This window comes from Trichoplusia ni, chromosome 24, assembly GCF_003590095.1.
Source record: "Trichoplusia ni isolate ovarian cell line Hi5 chromosome 24, tn1, whole genome shotgun sequence".
Taxonomy (NCBI): domain Eukaryota; kingdom Metazoa; phylum Arthropoda; class Insecta; order Lepidoptera; family Noctuidae; genus Trichoplusia; species Trichoplusia ni.
Genome location: NC_039501.1, coordinates 505,827 through 526,843, shown reverse-complemented (window position 1 = coordinate 526,843; position 21,017 = coordinate 505,827). Strand labels below are relative to the sequence as shown.

Sequence of the window (21,017 nt, the reverse complement as noted above, 5' to 3'; positions counted from 1 at the left end):
GCTAATCAGTAATTAAATGATGCTAGAAACATATAATAATCTTAATATATATAAATCTCGTGTCACAATGTTTGTCCTCAATGGACTCCTAAACCACTTGACCGATATAATAAAATTCGCACACCATGTGCAGTTCAATCCAACTTGAGAGATAGGATAGTTTAAATCTCAAGTTATAGTCGCAATTTCTTCTAACCACGCGGACGAAGTCGCGGGCAACAGCTAGTAATATTATAAATAAATTACTCTCACATAGAATGATTATGAACATCACACAAATAAACAAAGGACAAACCTTTGTGAGAATCGAACCCACGACCTAATTAATTTTGTTAATATTTTCCTCTTCCTCTAATTAAACATGACTTCATTCATTGTCTGTCTTGAGATGTGTCCGCCCACGTTCCTGGGGAATTTTGCTTTCATGTTAAGAAATTTGAATGTCTTCATTTAGGAACCATTAAGCTTATAAATAGGTTAACCAGGATTTATTATTAATTGCTTTTTGATGTAAATATTTTTGAGTTCCGTTCCCAAAGGATGAAAATTACAACCTCTGACTAAAGTTCAGCTGTCCGTCTGTCATCAGTGACCAAGCTATATCTCACGAATAGCTAGACAGATGAAAATTACACTGATGATGTTTTTCCGTTGCAGTAATAAGAAAAGAAAAAAAAGAAAGGCTTTTAGGTTATTTTGTTTTCTGACCAATTTTTACTGAAAATTTGATTTTCTATTGTCTATGAGCGTCGGCGTCCGACCTACATTATTATTAGATATTAGAATTAAATCATTTCCGCTTGAATTTCTTCGTTGTTTATATACTTATATGGATCTATCTTAGATTCCACTGCCAGCCAAAGATTCATAACCTTCTTTTCAACCAAACTTTACAATATAATCACATTAATACCTTCCCTCATAAAATCTATTTCGTATGAAACAAGTAACCCTTAACTGCACACAGGGCTAAGGACATCAGTCTGAAACATAACTGTATTATATTATAACCTTCCATTACTCACACTTCTAACTACTGGAGGTCTGTTCGACCCTACGTAATCCCTTTCACAATAAAAGCTGGGGCTTAGGGCTATTTTCTGCAGGTTGAATATTTATCATTATGGACCCTATAAGGGGAGTCATGAAATTGGCTCGTTTATGAATATTGCTGATTTATTTTGTGAATTGTTGGCGTGTGTTTAATTTGTTTATGCTTTTTTTATAATTGGGAACTGGATGTGTTATTAATTTACTGAAAATAAAAAAATGAAAACTCTGTGTTAGATCATGATTAAGGACACCGGTTTTTGCCAAAACTAGGAGGGCTATCAAAAAAATAAAAAATCAAGTGTTTCGTTTCAAATAGGCCTTTTTCCAGGCACTTTAATACCTTACAGTAACGCGTCTAGATGCACGATAAATCCCGATTATTACGAGTAAACCGTTATTCAATATATCAATATTTTTTCAGAATGTCACCAACACACTGTTGGGATATGGCGTCTTGGAAACAAACATTGATTTTAATTTGCTAAACTCCGGAAAAGTTCATTTCTTTTTTGTTAAGCTAACTAGTCGTACGGAAGCCAGCACATACTTTCTAACTAGAACTAAAACAGAGCTTCTTAATAAATTTTATTAATTAAGTAACAATTTTTATAAAAGCGCCTGAGCCTTCGCAAACAGACAAGAAATCCTTCTCAGTAACTGTTGATTATATTATGGAAATATTAGCTTAGGTTCTCAACAATTACATTCGCTTCAAAGATTTAAGCAATATAAATGTTTAATTAAGCAGTTTGGACTGGAAGAGGATAGCTGAGTTAGTCATCACGCCTATGACCACAGGGTACGAGTTTCTAAGGATACGGAGAAGTACGAGTTGGATTGCGACGATGAAGGTTCCGTACAAAAGGATTAAATTAAAACCAACTTGTTAATAAATTGGCTATCTAACATATTTATGACCGGTTCCAATCTTTGCTTATTCTTGTATTTTTATTTTATTATATTTGTTTTGATATCAGTAATACATTTGTGAAAATTCCAAGTTTTCTATTACGGTATATAAGATGTTTGTTGTGTGTTGACAAATGGATGGAAAGGTGCCTTGTAAGTCAAAAAGGAAAGCTTGATTTGTAAAGTGGAATCTGAAATAGCCAACCCCTAAGAGCCAGCGTATAATGATATCTGCGTGTACACTCGTCACTTAGAAAGAAGCCTCTTATTTGAGAAATATTTACAGAATTATTTTGCATCCCACCGTTATTTACTCCATTCTACTATACGTGCGTATGTCACTAAAGTCCTCCTTAACGGCTGGACCGATATGAATGTGTTTTTTTTATGCAATTTTTGTTGCTGTAGTTGGTTCCCGGTATGATCGGGGTCTGGCAATAAATTACGGTACAACTAATAACATATAAAAGATGCGTAACAACATTTAATGTTACTTTTCAGACTTAACCCTACTGCACCGTATCGTTTCTAATTTAAAGCTTAACACTCAAACGCCTCGGGTCAAATTAGGGTTGCAAAACGAAAGATGGGTCGAATATACCCCGAGGTTATACGTTCAAATCTCTGGAATCGCAGCGTTAATTTTTGCGTCAAAGTATTAATTAAACGCCTTTGTAAAAAGCGTTTTTATATTGTTCATTTTCCTTAAGAATATTGCTCGAAATACCACATTGCAATACCGGATACCAGATTTGCTTGTACGAATATTTTAAGCGGTGTAATAAAAGTAATATTTTACATGGCTCATGCTTATAACATTAATTATGCAGGTTAAGCAACTCTTGTGGCAGGTGGTTGGTGGATAGACGACCATTGTGACCATAGACGTAACAGATACGTTACAATGGACATAAACAATTTTACATAGTGAAAGACGAATACGAATAGAAAACTTTCAAATGTACAGAAATGACATTTCTTTGGACAAATGTCGTGACTTTGATTTAGTTGCAGGGCCTGCAACTCTTACTATGGAATACTATAGCATCCTGTGCATGAGATATAATGGTTTTACACGTAGGCACTTATTCTATGTAAAGTACTGATATTTATCAAAAACCTCAACGATTTAAACAGTATTGGAGAGAAGCTTTACACAAGATATTCCAGTCAGTCTAAACAAGAAAACACACTTCACTAAAAACCTAGAAAATATACCAACATCTTAGTATCGAATAAAATATCGTTCATCCATTTGTTCCATGGGAAAAGATGTATGCTATAGCGAGGGAAAGGGATGTAATATGTTCTGTTATGGGTGTTGGACAGAGATGGAGTGTGGCACCTCACAGAAACGCGCTGCCCGAGGCGGAACAAACGTAATATCCTAGTGAGGACCTAACGGGCTGAAGGGATGGGAAATTGGTATATCGATATATCGATAAAAGAAAATTATGTTTGAATTGTAGGTACCTTAAGTGGAAAAGTACAATAATTGCTATTATTCATTACACAAGCTTCGTAATTGATAGCTATTAATGTAATAGGCTCACTTTGAAGGCGTTAATAACTTTGACAGCCCAAACTTTTTGAGTTTCGTTTATTATTAAAAGGGATATTTCATAAGTAACACTAATTAACGTATTTTGATTTCTGTAACCTTTTAAAACAAAACGGGATTTGTAAATACTTTGGAATTATTTTGCCAGTTATTGTTTATAGTGATAGTGAGTGAGTATTAGTAATATTTATTGCTGTAAATGGAGACAAAACTATGAAAGATTTGTAGGGCAATAACTAAACACTCTTAAAATAAACTAATAGGCAAACAAATTACCTTTACAAAACCACAGCTACTCAAAAACAAAGCATCAAAACACACTGTCCCAGCAAAAAAACACACAAATATTCGTATCGATATCGATATCGGCCGTGTCCCCTCTCTATGTCACTAGTCACGTCTGATTGGCTGTCATGTTGACACGACTTATGAGCGCGATATGTCCACTCAGTTACAACACCCCGTACACTGAACACTTTGACAACTTTTAGTTGGGTACACTAAAATCTTGGTGCATGAGAGAAAAGAGTAAAGAATATCAAAGTGTGTTAAATTTATTTCAAGAGAGATTTTTCATGTTTTTTTTTCTCTTTAGTTAGGAAAGGTTATCAGTTTTTATGTAACTACGTTTTCTAGCAAATAAGGTTTAAGCCGAAATTGCTATAGTGTTAATTTTTAGTGACAAATATTTAAAACTATAAGCATCCAAACTATAATTCATTAAGATATGAAATTATAGACGATAATTAACATTTTTCCTAAAAAACTATTTTTTTATAGTATGTTGTAAGAAAGATTTTATAATATTGCAACACCTTCCTACCTACTATTTCCCACAAAATACAAATTCAAAATTCATTTATTTGTAGTTAACAAGCTAAACTGATATTACATGTATAATTTTTGGTAAAACCTATGGTTCCGCCAAAGGCAAACAAAATGTTGAAGCTATGATCAAATTTAAATCAATTCAACGTACATGTACTTATTAAAACATGGTAAACTAACAACACTAGTTAAATGGGATATTAATCACCATAGTCCGCCATATTTTTTGAATACTACTCTCGCTCTAATGAATTTATATCATCCTTGTATCACGGGGGTATTCACAAACATTCAAGTCACATGCCCGCAAACATCCAGAGTCAGGATGTCACAAGTCGTCATGAAGCTGACAAACGTTTGTACGGGGATCGAAACCAGCACTTCGCGCATAGTCCATTGACGTGGTGACCTCAACTGCCCGGCTATCCGTGTAATCTACAAACCCAAACCCTCACCTAAAATTACGCAAACGCAGTACATAAGTTATTAAATGATGCAAAGTATTTATCGGGATTGTCCGACTAGTTTCAGATCCAACCGGAGACCTTAATCATGAGCTGACGCGGCGAGGTCGCGATCGAACTGGCAATCACATCACCGCCAATTGCATCATTTAATAATGAATCATTACAAAAATACGCACTAAGTACTCACTGTAAGTATGGAAATCCGTGATCTGCACGGTGTTGCAGTCCTCGCCAACCTGCAGGTACGTGATCTCACACCGGTACACGCCCTCATCCTCCGGCTTCACATCCGTGATCACCAGTTCCGCGTACGTCATGTTCTTGGAGTACGATATAGTTACTCTGTGGACAATACAAATAGGATGCGTTAGTTATGAACAGGATCATGGATATGGTGTCCATGGATAAAATGGAGTAAGGTCTTAATCCAACAGTCGGATAGCATACGCAGATAAAACAGAGATTAGACTGCAATGAAGTCAGTTAAATCTGGCAAGTTTCTGGTATCAGTCTATTTTTTCTCTTGTCCACATAAAACTATTTTTACAGGACAATACCTAATGGCATGATGTACATACATAGTCTTGAAGTAGTTAGTAAGTATATTTTAGTGGCGGCTTTACAACAAGGTAATAAATTCTATAATCTGAGGTTTAAGACATTTTGTAAGGCCAGAAACTGACTGCTAGTTATGAGGTGGAAAATCTGAATTACAAAACACTTGTGCAAAAAACTTCAAAACCATGTTACTGCCCAGTACATTCCTCAACCTTTTAACCCGAAATTAGCGGTAAATCTATCACAAAACCAATATTTATTTACAGTACCAATCAGATCGGTGTTTTCTTCCTGAAAACAGTTTAGTCACTACCCAAAAACATTCCACAAAATCTGGAACTTGTAACGAAGTGTTTACGGATATTTTTTGTCCGAAAATCCTTGGTTAATGGGCAGTCGGTGAGACTGCAACTTGATGTAACCAGCTTGAGTTAATTAAGTGGACTGTCTAGTAGATTGATAGGTCTGCGTTGGAAGCTGAATTGTTTTTAGTTTGGATCGGTACGTCGTTTTATGAAGAGCTTTCGCGTTTATTTTTCAGTTTTTGGTTGATTTCAGTTTTAATGAAATGAGATATATTACAAAAATGTATTTTTATGTGCTTCTAATTTACTGTTCTTTAATATATTTCGTCGGCGTGTTTAAGTTAAGATATGTAAGTAAGATTTTTTAAACCAGATCCATAGTTTTAGAGTGCGCTGTTCCCAATTTTTGTAACAAATTATTTCGTTACTGCTCTGCTCCTATTAATCATAGCGTGGTGGTATATATCCTACAGCCTTACTCTATACATAGGCTATTTAACACTAAAATTATTTTTCAAATTGAAAAAGTTGTTTCATGTTGACAAACATAGGAACAAAATATTCAGATTTGTACTTTTAACGATGACGTCATTCATTTAAAAGAAATAAAGTTCAAATTTGAGATGTGAGTAGGTGGTATTTAATTAGGGCAGAAATTAAAGAGAAATTTGAAGAAACTTCAGTATATTTGTAAAGGAAGTTCTCTTATGAAAGCAAATTATTTAGATTTCATTACAAGTTTTAATTGAGAAACTGTCTAATACCATCAAAATACTTTTAAGATGTCTGTCTAAATATAGATAGAGAAATACCTATGAATGTTTTTTTTATTGATAGAGAGTTGCTGTTTTGTGAAACCAGTATTTAACCATATTTAATGCGCCGTTTTCCATTCGCAAAGAAAAGTGGAACATACTTTTCTAACTACTCCCTTTTGATCAACATAGCTTTGGATCAAGTAAAATCTTTTATAGGACGACATGTTTTCGATGATATATTTTAGAAAAAATATGCCTCTTTTTCTTTATTATGTCCTAACGCATTTTGGTCTGAAGTAATAAAGTGTTCTATACTGATGTTAAGATTTTCGTACCCAAAGGCCAAGGCACCGCCTGTCTGGTTGTCCGTCTGTCTGCCTCCAGGGAGTATCTAGTGAACTGTGCTAGCTAAATTGTTTAATTTTACATTATAATGTATTTATATTGCGATAAAAGAGTGTCTGCCTTCACTTCCATTACCATGATGATAATGGTGATGAAAGAAAGAGTTGATACGATTCTGACGAATGACCAAATGTCTTCCGACTTCTTCTTGACCGTTTTTATCACATCCACTTTCCATACATTTTTTTGGCATACTCTTCCATCAACATTTAGATCCCCAACCCTATCTATATCAATCCATACATTTAATGAATTAATCCCTCACCCGCAGTATACAGTATTGTGTGCCAATATCGGGCAGAAACTGTGCCAATTGCTCTGTGTCTGTGTTATTTACTTAATTTATTGAACACAAATATATAGCAATGATGAATAAATTTTATATTTGTTTTTCAATGGAATCGGGGTATAATAGTGGGAGGATATGTTTTCTTTTATTTTACTATGTTGTTTATATTTGGTTTGCTTGTAACTTATAATAAAATACAAGTTTCTTTTTAACCAGGTTTTTTTTGTATATCAGTTCAGTTCAAAAGCCTTTATTTATCTCATATAACATTAAATTTACAAATTACATGCTCCACAAAACCCGCTACTGAGCGCAGGAGTCTTCCATTATAGTAGAGGTTTGAGCATTGATCACCACGTTGGCTTGGGCTATAGGCTGATGATTTCAGATTCCAATACTTGGAATCTAGGCTCTTTAACTATATTTTAGTATACAAACAGTATACTAAAATATAGTATATAGTATATAATATCAGGGTTATTATAATTGCTTTTAAAATAAATTCCAGTGTTTAGAAAGGTCTAGTGGTTAGCCACCCTGACTGCTATACCGGAGGTCGTGGGTTCGATTCCCGCCCAGGACAATTCTTGTGTGATGAGCATGATCATTTGTTCTGGTGTCTGGGTGTAATTTATCTATAATATGTATGTACTTAGAAATATATAAGTAAGTTTATCAGTTGTTGTGTTACCATAACACAAGCTCTGCTTAGCTTGGGATCAGATAATGTGTGTGAGTTGTACCAGGATATATTAAAAAAAAATACATTAAGCCAGTAGAACCAAAACATATTAAAATCGATATAATATAAACATTCAATATATATTAATACTTTAATCTTCAGCATTTTCAACCATATACAAAACTCCAATAAAGCCGTAAATAAGTCTGAGATCAACTTTAATCTCTTTCAATCTTCAAGCAATAAATTACACAAATAAATTGTCCACAGTACCTGTACTAAATAGAATAGAACAAAAAAAAGATGGCGTCGTTTAGCGACGGGCAGTTAATTTGTCGACGCCAGTTCCATGGCGCTCTATTTAAGGTCGTTTTAATTGTTAAATGTCCTGGACATTTTGTGCTGTCTATACGTGTTAGTCGTATTAAACACTACTTCTAGTATTAATGGTATGGTGTAAAGTGGTGTAGTTATGCTTGAATATCCATAGAACTTTGAACTTTCTCCCATATAATATGTAGAGCTTGACTTCAAGGACCGACTGCCTATATGACCTCCTCAACCCAGATACGAGGGCATAAGTGAAGAAACTTACAATATAACGTGCTTCCTAAAACACCGAAAACGTCGCCATGACATATAGGTCACCCATTTATAGCCCGACCGTGTCAAGTGTAGCTTAACTTACGATCGATCAACTTGTGCAGTTGTAGCTTATTCACGAGATCCTCTTAATAAAAATATAATTTGTTTATAAACAAAAAACAACCAACAAATATTCACAATACTGATTATTGAGTTGTACAGTGCACCACACAGCGCCGACGGAAACTTTGCATTGTTCGTGTAACAATACGCTTGGCTAATGGAGGCAGCACCTGCGCTGCCTACTGTATTGAATAATATATATTCCTATTTCTGAATGCTGGTATTTGGTTGCAGTTGGCTTTAATTTCTATTGTTAGTTGATATTGTGTATAGAATAAGATAATGTTATAAACTTGTAACTTAGAAATGTATGGAGGTACCTTTGTTCTGGAACTATTGTCGGAAAATTGGATTTTTGTGTGATTCTTGTTGCTTTTCTCACTTGTGTTGAGGGAGATATCCAGAATATTTAATTCACTTGCACAAAGACACCCAGACAAAGAAAAAGCTACAAGGGTCACGCAAATATTCTTCCTACACGGGGATCGAACTAAACTCGTCGCGTACAGTGGGATTGAAATGGCAGTGTTGATCTATACTGCTCAGCCATCCGTGCAATCAACTCTTAGCTGCTGCTGCTTGTGCAACGCCAACAGTCTAGCTCTCACGGTTCATGAGATAAAGCCTAGGGTCAGGTCATAGTATCAGGGTACCTTTTTATAAATTGGGTGGAGCCAGTTCGACTCCGGTTAGGTCAGAAACTAGTCGGGCAATCTTGACAAATACGCAGATCATTCTCACGGCAGTTGCTATAAAAAAAATAGAAGAGCTTGCTTATTGTAACTAACTCTATAAAAAATCCAAGTCAGGGTAATTTGGAAATTCAGCTTCGAATCCACTACCTAGTCCACATAAATCTGATCTTTCAACCACTAGACGCCAGCTCATCAAGGAAATTTTTACCGTCTAACTAATGGTCTACAAAATAAAAACCTTTAACAAATTTCATTTTAAACTTTCTTGCTACCTTACCTACAGCCTTACTTAACTCAGAAACTAATACTTCTTAAAGTCTAGACACACGATGGCCATAGACAACGGCTAATGAAAATTGGCTATATCATAACGTTAGCTATAATATCCCATCGGCTAAAAGCACTATAAAATAGTGGCTAACTAATGGGCTAAAGCTAAGTAAGTTTATTGTTTAAGAGCGGGTTTAAAAAGGGTTCAAATTTTGAATTATAAAGTCAGGTTTTATCTAAAACTAGCTGTTGCCCGCGACTTCGCCCGCGTGGTTAGAGGATATAAGTTTTGGTTTATACCTGCCCTGTTTTTTCCACATTTTCCATTGTATCTTCGCTCCTATTAGTCGCAGCGTGTTTGTTTCTAGCCTAAAACCTTCCTCGATGAATGGTCTATTCAATACAAAAATATTTTTTCGATTTGAACCAGTAGTTCCTGAGATTAGCGCGTTCAAACAAACAAACAAACTCTTCAGCTTTATATATTAGTGTAGAGTATAAATAAGGTTTTTTTGACAGAAAATAAATTACATTTACTTTATAATAGGTTTGTCTGAAACAAGTTTGACTTTCTCTATTTAGGGTAAAAAGTGAATAAGTGAGATGAATGTGTTTCTTTGAATATATATTCATTACAAGATTTAGAAGGCTAAGCTATAACCGCATAAGTGATTCGATCACAGGTTAAGCTATGCTTGACGCGGTTGGTCCGTAGATGGGTGACCATCTTTGTCATAACGAGTTCCTCCGTGTTTCGGAAGGCACGTTAAATTGTGGGTCCCGGCTGTTATTCCTACATCTTTGACAGTCGTTAAAGGTAGTCAGAAGCTTGAAAAAGTCTGACAGCCAGTCTAACCAAGGGGTATCGTGTTGCCCAGGTAACTGGGTTGAGGAGGTCAGATAGTCAGTCGCTCCTTGTAAAACACTGGTACTTAGCTAAAACCGGTTGGACTGGTAGCCGACAACAACATAGTTGGGAAAAGGCTAGACCAATGATATACAAGATTTAGAAGACTGCACCTGAGGAATGGTAAAGCTTTTAATAATTCTCCAAAGAATAAGGTATTCCAACTCAGAATATTATTCCACAACTTTTACCCAACGCCATTTAGTCTCAAACTAAGGAACGCTTGTATTATGAGTACTAAATGACTGATAAACATACTTATACATTTCTAAATACACACATTATATAGATAAACTAGCTGTTGCCCACGACTTCGTCCGCGTGGTTAGAAGAAATAGCGACTATAACTTGAGATTTAAACTATCCTATCTCTCAAGTTGGATCGAACTGCACATGGTGTGCGAATTTTATTATAATCGGTTGAGTGGTGTAGGAGTCCATTGAGGACAAACATTGTGACTCGAGATTTATATATATTAACATTATTCACAGACAGAGAATAAATCATCGTGCTCATCACACAAATATTTGTCTTGGGTGAGAATCGAACCCACGACCTTCGGCAGCTCCAACAGCCAGCAGCCACTAGAACAACAGGAAAGTCAAAATAACTTACTAAAGAACTCTCATAGCAATTTCGGTGACGTCGTGAAAACAAGAACCCAGACTCTCAATCTGATGCACCATCTCGCTTCCATAATATCTATTCAAAATTGTAATCGTTTTAAACAAGATCTTAAAAATAAAACTCAATTAGCTACTTCAAGATTAACACAATTATCGTATACACTGCATAATGCAAAGAAACTTGACAGAATTCGTGTTACATAAAACACATAATTTATTACACGACTACCCTCAACATTTTACTTCACATATTTAACTACAGTTTTAGAGAAAGACAGCGCTATACAACCGAATCACTCTATCCCTTTCTCATCTAGAACTAAAAATTATACAGTTTTATAATACAGGCTGGAACTCAGCGTGGTCTAGTTTTTCCCGTTTTTTCCCGCAGATTATTGTTTCAAAAGCTAATGGCGACTGCCGTAAACTAGTTAATACTCTCACGATAAACTTTCAACGGGTTTTTATGGTCTGGCTTTTAGTAGGACGTTTTGAATATTCATAGTGTTAGCGAGGGGCCTAGTGTAGTGTGCGAGTTTATAGTGGGTTCTGGGGAATGTGGGGATGTTTAGTGGGATATGGTATGTAGAAGATTTTTTGTGATGGTCTATTTTCCCTCAGAATGAAAATAAAAATCGTATATTTATATTGTCTTAGTAATATATCTATGTAAGTCACACACTTTTCTTTAGAAAGAAAAAGAAAAAGAAGAAAAGTGTGGAAGCTTTTTTCTAGCTTTAGGACATCTATCATTAGACTCAACCTTTCTATGTCCAGTGTTGGACATAGGCCTCTCTCTACTTGGGCCACGAATCGGCGAACGTCCAGGACACCCTCCACTTCGATGTATTGATTATTTAAAAATGTTTTTGTTGGACAGAGAAGACCCGGTATTTAAAATCGATATAAACAGTAATGTTACTTATGACTCTTACAAATGAGAAGCGATAGAAATTTTAAAGGCCGATTGTTTTAATATTGTCATAAAATGGGTTTTATTTTAACGTATCTAAGAGCCAACCACCCAGTTGAAACTTAGGTGAAAAATTTCATCAAGAATTTTTGATACATTATTGTCTACATCTTGCATAGGAAACCAGTAAGAAACTTCAGTTTACTTAAGCAACCACTAAAATCCATTTTAAAGCAACAGCATCAACGTAAGAAGTGTTTGTCTGTGTCCGTGTTAACAAACTGTGACGTCACGCGGAGCAATGTGCGGTGCTGGACGCTTCGAGAAACACCTGCCCAGCATGAGGTGCCATTGAACTATAGAGTACTAGAAGTGTTATAGAGTGAGAATTATTATTGATGAAATGAGTACTCGCTCATTAAAGACACGGATTAGATCCGATACTAATCGGGCAATTCCGATAAAAACGTGTGAGTAAACTATTGTCATAATTTAATAATGATTCATTCTCATGAAGGTTGCTATAAAATTATGAAAATTAGCATTGATTTAGTTCCTCTTTTTTGTTCTAAATCGATAGCGTTTTCTTCCGAAGTTTGCGCTGTGGGTATGGTTGTGTGGTTGGCGCTGTGACTTCAAATCGAATCTAAACGAAGGCAGCTGAATATCATAATCTGCAGATAGCAACTGCTTTTTTTACAGCATGTGTTGTCAGAACCTTGATTCTGTCAGATTATATCGAACAGCTATCAATATAATATATGTTGTTGTAGTCAAAATATCATACAACATGAAACTTAAGCAAATGCTTTAATAAATGTAGATAAATTAAAATCTTCAGTAAGCATTTTCTCAACACCCAACCTAGACTTTATACTCTCGAATAAACATACCTGAAACTACTGAAATTTGATTTACAGTAAATTATTGTATAATCATCATTTAGAAAGCAGCCTGTACTATGAACTCCCAAAACAAGATTTTTACCACTTTTAAAACGGGACATCGCTCTACACTTCACATAGCGTTATCTCGTTTTCACCAACCTCTTATCTAACCGGTTAGTAATTCGGTTCTTCTAGTCCAAACAGTTCTGTGTATCGCACACGTATTTTGGATTACATTTCGGTGGCCACCACACTAATATTACAGAGAGATTGGATGTTTGTTACTGACACGATAACGAATGAACGGATGTGCGGATTTAGATGACTTTGCACTGAAAATCCGTATACATAGGTACTGGTTATTTATTGAAGCTGTCTAGTTTAATTTGTAATACTTGGTCTGGGTGATATATGGTAGGTGTGTTGGTAAAGATGAATGTGATACGAGGTTATAACAGGGACTTGATTTTCATGATAACAATAATTCGGTTTGTATAAAAATAAAGTTCTGTACGAAAATTTCCAAGTTACCAAAAATTGCCTTTCCTTTTACAAAAAATAGTATAATCACATATCTCCTTTATCTACTGAGGCACCGATACTTATCCGTCAGACCATATTCTACCAAGAGGCTACCTACATACAGACCAGTATGTAGACAGTTTAAATATTAAATTAAAGATCCCACAGCTGGGCTAAAGGCCTTTCGTTTTTTCCAAACCGCTTTATCCTACCTCATAAGTATTTGACAAGGTCATCACATCACCTTCACAAACCAACCTTATTTACGATATCCAATTACACTAATTCAAAAGAACAAACGACTTTAGCAAAGTCAACAAAAACATAAAACTTGGAAAAACTTTCAATTAAAAGGGTATTAGTCAGACTTAATACTTAGAAAAACTTTCCGTCTAAGAATCTCTCTTCTAAGAAATATGATTTACGTTTCATGAATAAACGAATAGTTTCTGGACGTATGAAAACGTTCTAAAAAGCTAATTATAGTAAAATTTTCTTTTTGTTCAAAATGGAAATTGGTTTTGGGAAAATAGAAGTTTGTTTTTACAAAATGTTTCATGAATTATTGTTGGACTTTTGAAGGCCGTCTGTCAGCCTGGATATTGATTTTAGGTGCAAAAGTATATTTTCAATCCAAGCTTCTTGTATTTTTTTTTTGAAAGTTGGACTCAACTCTCGTTCCTGAAAGATTGATTTCATTGGACACGCCATGGAACTCGAGAGTTGATTGTCCTAACTGCCATTTAGGAATTTAGCAATAATTCAAGCACTAAAAGTTTATGACATCTACCCAGCTCATTCTTAATCTACCATACCATTATTTTTATATTATCTGCCTGAATAGGTATTTGACAAAATAAAACTGTTTAGTCCGTCTGATAAATTATCAAAAAATATTTGATACTCTTTTTTATCTTGTAAACAAAAAATCTAGGAGAAAAAAAATTGTTTGCAAACCTGTCTGCCGAACTTAACAGATTTTTTTAGTCAAACACCCATTTAAACCTATCACTCATATTCATTCCCTAAATGTATTTTCAATTCTAGTCGAAACATAAATAAGCTACAAATTTTATTCGCATTCCTACAACACGATCTAAATGAACCTTATAGAGCCTTCATAGCGAACACAACCAAAATACCTTTGACCAAATAAACAGCAATATACACAGACTGAGCCTAACATGGTCTCATTTCTAGAGCCTTGTGACGTAAGCTTAGAGGAAACAATCGGAAACCTTCGGGCGATTTCGCGCGTCGGCGGAGCGAAACGACACCATTCGGGAAAACTATTGGCTTCAGACGTGGAGCATAAGCAGATAGTAGGAAATGGCACTAAAAAAAAGAACGTATACGAAGACATGACAATCAAGTTTAGGGAATGGAGGTATATAAAATGCAATGAAATGCAAGGCAATGAACCGGTCCCGCTGGAGAACGAACGGAGAGACCTCTGTCCAGCAGTGGACAGCTTTAGGCTGAGTTGATGATGGTGATGAAGTGTGTTTTTGACAGGATTAAATCGAGTAATGTTTAAAGGAACGAAATGACAGTTTCCTGTTTCAGTCGTTTTTCATAGTCATAATTCTGTATCGAGATCTATATCGAGAAACAGACGGCAAAAAAGTTTGTTCGGAGTTAATGGTTCCTGTACAACGGCAGGGTAATGGCATTTCCACCTACTATGATCGTCTATGTTTCTGCCGGAAAGCGGGTTGCAAAGGTTAGATTTTGACTCAAATTTCAGGTTATTTTGTTGATGCCGATGAAATTGAGAGGAGACTACAATGCGAATGGATGGTTTAGAAAAGCAAAATACAATGTTTGTTGCATTTTAGCGAGAATCTTGAATTTATAAACTATTTAGAGCTGTGTTTATAATAAAGATTTCGAAGATTGAATGGTTTTAAGATTAACTAGGTGATACATTTCTCTCAGCCGATATATTTCTTGTGTAACATAAGAAGAATAAAAAACTGTGTCTTTTTAAATCTTCTTTGCTTTTGTTTTCTACCTGAATTTCCCCACTTTTTAATAATATATTTTTTCCTGGGTTGTCTTTTCAGACAAATGACTTTCGGTGAAACTAAGAATTATTTACAAATAAAAAAAACTGGTCCTAACAACCTAAACTTTCAACCCCTAACTTTCTGTACCAATATTAAAACGTTTCGAATTCCAATTGGAAATAGCTCAAGCCTAAAGAAAATTCTATTTCAAAAAGCTTTTCTAGATCCACCAATCAAACTTGAAGCCAAACTTTGGATCCGCGCTTTTCAAACAAAAACTGACAATTCTATGTAAGTCGAAAAATTGGGTTTCTGAAGTACAATTACATTTGGTCCTTAGCAGGGTAATTCGAAATTTCAAGTTGGCAATGGCTTCCGCTTTTTTGTACAAAAGGTGAATGTCAGCCAGTCCATTTGAGAGGCCACAGGGAACTTAGTAATGTCTTTAAAGCTTGTTATGTGAGGGTAGAAATGATTTTTAAATGGAGCTTTTGTTTTTTAATATAATCGTAGAGTTTCTCTTACGGAACTTTGAATTGGATTATCTTTTATGCAGTTGAGTTCTTTGCCTTTTTAGAATATTTAAGTTATTTTTTTTCGTATTCGATTTGTTCTTTTCCATAAACCAGATTTTCGTTTCGAAAAAAAAGTCTCCTTCAATATTTTTATACAAGGCAAAGCTAGCTGTGTTCTAATTTTACTATCGGATTAACAGTGTAACCGGAAAAAAATGAAAAATAAAACAAAAGTTCGAAAAAATATTTTCATGCTTCGGAATCGTGTGCTGTCAAAGGAATTCAATTCATACGGTGCTTTTTAATCCGAGACAAAAAAGTGTTTTAATTAATGAAATCCAACATAGTCCAGCTACGATAGGATATCCAGACACATTGTTCGATATACGCTTTGATTTAATCTAGACTGTAGTGGTTACTGTAATGGAAAGGGAAGACTTTATTAATGGACCTAAGGACCAAAAAAAATTGAAGAGGGTATTTTTTTGTCTTTTTTTGTTCGTTGAACCTTGACAATTATTTTGTTACTTCATCAGGGTACAATCAGTATAGGAGATTGGGCTCATATAATTTGTTTCTAATAGTTTGTGAAATTTTGTTGGTGAAGGCGTAAAGGCATTATTGAGAAAAGGTTTTATAGATACAGTTTCTATCCCTGTGGTCTTATCGGACTAAATAGTACTACAGACTACATCGGCTATTAAATATTTTGTGTAAAATTTTGTCTAGCAACAAACAATCATCCATCTAAATTACAACCTTTGACTAATCATTATGAAAGATAAGAAATAACGATTCCCATGAATTGATAAAACCATATTTATGTCCTTAATACCGGCATCAAACAAATCCAAATAATAAAAACTGTGTGAACATAGATTAATAGCCGGACATATTGGCTAACCACACTTTATGGTGAACACTAAAAATATTACGAGCGGATATAATTCCCGTGGCGCAGATCCATAGAAATTTTATACCATAACAGTTTATAGGCTATTTTCTCGTTAGAAATAAATCTTAATGTTCGCGAAACGTGGGATGTGTACTAAACTACTGTTATTCCTTTTTATGGCCGCAGGTTGTTTGGTCCTTTGTTCTGGCTTTTGATAGAATATTGAAAGGACCAAAATTGAGTTTCGCAGGACCTGAATTAATCCGATCGTATCGGAGGTTTAGCCAACAATATTTTTCGGAATTCCGAAAATATTTGTAATAGTCTCTTTGAATACTTTCAGAACATCCATCTGATAGAAACAGTTAAACCCGACATGGAAAAAATGATCGAGCTCATCACTCAAATATTAGTCCTGGATGGGAATCAAACCCACGACCTACAGTACAGCAGTCAGGGCCTGTAACCACTAGACCAACAGACCAACCTGTATCAAGGTCCCATATAGCGGAAGGCATAATCATATAATTTAATCATAAACGTACTATATACTTATGTTATAGAGATTGTAACAATTACAGTAGAACACAGGTGTGTAGGTATAATATATTTATGTTTGACGACACGACAGTTGCCACGCTCGTAAAAGAATGCCATATGATATAATTATTTACGGCACCTTACCTTAAACTGCTTGACTGAGACCTGAGTCAGAGAATTGAAGTAAAATGTATTTTTTTTGCTAAGCTATGTTCTAGATAATAAGGTACATTTAAAAAGGTTTTTTTGAAACGTCTTCGAAACGACTGAAGTTCATCAATATTTTGCGGATGATTTTTTAAACATCTAGTATGAGATAAGAGTTTGTGAATTAGACAATTATTTTGACAAGATTGATCGTCATGCACAATGGTGAGACTTTTGACGACTGATGAGATTACCTTTAAAGCTAATTTCAACCGACTTCACAAAGCAGTATTTTTTCCTCAGAATTTCGACTTGATGAACCTATTTTTTTATCCTTGATGCAGAACGTGAAATAGCTTGCATTTGGCCTTATAAAAATTCATAAAGTTTAGCTCAATATTTTCTTACTTGAAGTCGGTTGTCCTTTAGTTATTAAAATATCAGTTGTTTAACACATGTTTCATGCAAATAAATTCATCTTCATCTTGGACATCCTCAATAGCACAATGTTAAGACTAGCTATGACCTGTACCATGAGACTGCGCATGAAATTATTTTTTTCTTTGTACAAGTTATGTTCCTTGGTACAAGGGAACGTAGTTCTTTCACCAGCACACCTTTTCCTCTATCCTCTACACCTTCTGATCCTAGAACTATCCAGGTAAACCCGCGATCTAATTCTACCTCTATATAATAGAAGCGGTATACAGCATTGTCAGTCATGATCCACATTTACGGTGCAGTAAACCGGGCCTGGAGCGTGTGCGCTGAAATATTCAGGCTATATAAATGTTGAGCTGATCATAAACGTTTAACCGGATCGAGCCGGTTAAGGGTAAGGTCCGTGGTTAGTTTGCCTCTATGTATGAACAAAAATTTGATATGATAGGATAGCTCAGATGCATTCGCAATCTTATTTGATTCCAGATGTTGGATTTGTAGTCGAAGCCATACAAACCAAAAGTGCATGAAGAGTCACCGAGGTTGGGTCACCGCATCGGAGATGCAGAAAGACACCCAGACTCAGGACAAGCATTTGTTGCATGTTTTTAATATGCGGCGATCAAACCTGCGACATGTCGCACGCGTTGGTTACCTTAACCACTAGAGGAATTAGACGAAAAAGCCTCCAAATCAATTTCATATTAATTTAGGATGTCAGGAGAAAACATAGAAGTCTTGCTTTCAAATCAGCTTCTGAAATCGATCACAATTCTATGGACTGATTGCGTTACAAATAGTTGGTTAAAAAAATATGTATAAATGGGATTTTAGGATGCAACTGGATTTTCCTTTCTTTCTTTTCAAGTGAATTTCCCAAAACTGTCTACTGTACCACCAACCCAATTAGTATTTTACCAGCTTTACGCATCATCTTAATTTGATCCCCATTTTTCCTTGACCCAATGACCTTTATATTGCGGTATGGAATATTACGCAGCAACAAATCCCCTTCATATCACTTTCCCTTAAGCTATCGTCATACACCATAAAGGGATCCTCATAGAAATATAAAATCAAGTAGTTCTCGGGCCAAGGACGACACTTCATAACCCCATAAGACACACGCAATCACCACACAAAATCCAACTCTAAAACTTTCAACATAAAGTGCAATTTCATTTGCTATTATTCAGATTTACATGATGTTGCTGTTTTGTTAATTTAGACCCTAATCTTATTATCATTAGGTTGGTTATTACTTGTGGTTATGGGTGCAGTAATGTGCTTTAGTGGAGGTGATTTGGTGGAGTTGTCACAATGTATCATGGTTTGTGAGTTATTTATTAGGAAACTAGTTTGGCACGCGGCTTTGCTTGTCATATGTATAAATATACTTATTTCTAGATAAGTTAAGAATGATTTTGGGTTCATTTGGATTTGCACACGAATAAAACTTCATGAAAGAAAATATGCAATGAATCTGATGAGGCCTCTGCATAGCAGTAGGCCGTATTAGTCTGGTATCATTATTTATTATTATGTTGAATTTTGGCCTCTTTGAATACTTTATTTTTAATTACACACTAGCATGTAGCCATCAAAATCTTTGAAAGCAATTTTAATTAATTAGGCATATTTGATGCTTTCATTAAAAGAAACACTTTATAAGCAATCAAAGTGCACGGTAGTTCCAACAGCCAAGTCCAACCAAGCCAAGTCTTAAAATTCCCCTACTTAAAATAACAAATAAAATTCCCTCCGAATCTATACATTTCCATTAGTTTCCAGTCATATATTAGAGAGACATCTCATTTACACACCTACCTTCGGGGCGGAAATATTTATGGCCGCCATAAAACTACCAATAAAACATGGTAATGAGATGGCACAAGTTTTCACGCCCAACTTATGCGCTTTCTCGTAATTGTTGAAAGTTGCTCAAGTTTCTTAGTAGTGCCAGTAGCTTAGTTTATTATTCGTATTATTGAACTAAAGAAATATGGTTGAGAAAGTAACGGATTTATTTGGTAAATAATAAATAAGCTTCACGTAACTAGACAGTAAAAAGAAACACGTTGATTAAAAAAAAATGCTGTACAAAAAATACTGTTTATTTTTTTGTACAGCAATTTTTTTGAAAGTCAGAATGGATAGAAAATATTCACGTAATGTTTTTTTTATTATTAAAATAAAAATATTAACGTACGTCAGCTAAAAAAGTCGTCAAAGCGTACGCAAACAAAGGTTTTCTATGGCAAAAACCTTTCATAAAAATATAGGAGCAAAATGCGTAGGTATTTTTTTAATTATCAAAAACCGTAGCTTAATTAAAACTCCAACCAAGTTTGAGTCGGTCGCAATTGTACTTTAACTATTAAGGTTCGCGAGACGCAGCCTAATGACAGACGGACAGACAATGAGGTCTTATTGACAGGGTTCCATGTTGTTATTTGGTTAGAGAACCCTTTTAAAGTTACTTATTCTATTCATGTAAGCTTGGTTAAACTTATATTCAAGTTTAAAATAAATGAAAATAATAATCTTGTCCTGACTCGATTTTATAACAAATGCTTTATAGATATATAACCAATTTAATTTTCAGTATTTCATTTAAGTATACAAAGCTATTCGCTCAATTAAAATGTAACATATTTACTGATCATAGCCAACTTCCACAAGTTTTAGTTTAGGACTTGGCGCGGGTTACTCCCGGGCTCCAAACTTTAGCTTGCACTTGCGTTTTTATTGTTCTAGCTATAATAATATTATGAAGATTTTCTCTTCATGTTTTCTTCTTCAACATCTAAGTTGAAGAAGAAAACAGTAACAAGAAACTTAGGTACTAAATAGACTAGTTAGTGATTTAAGAAAATGATAAGACCTGTAAGGCTGTATGGTGCCTAATGCTGGAATGTAAGCAAGATGGTTGAAAAATGATTGTAATAACACGAGATGAACCGCCAAGATGGATGTGTGGTGGACTTAATATGAACTTGGCTAAAGTTAATTCAGGTTTTAAATAATTATTAACGTGTCTAAAAAGTTCATTTTAAAAGTTATATTCTAAAAAGTCTAATCTAAATCTAAAATATGTAATTAGAAGGCAAGAAAGGCGGAATTGGA

At 34.9% G+C, this 21,017-nt stretch overlaps 1 protein-coding gene across 1 annotated transcript in view; it reads right to left on the bottom strand.

Moving 5' to 3' along the window:
- Positions 1 to 5,156, bottom strand: part of LOC113505070 — a 117,852-nt gene extending 112,696 nt beyond the window's left edge. The window contains exon 1 of the mRNA XM_026887577.1: positions 5,006 to 5,156. Within this exon, the coding sequence (XP_026743378.1) occupies positions 5,006 to 5,135 (130 nt within the window). The 5' untranslated portion in view covers positions 5,136 to 5,156. The remainder of the gene's footprint in view (positions 1 to 5,005) is intronic.
- Between the last annotated feature and the right edge of the window lie 15,861 nt (positions 5,157 to 21,017).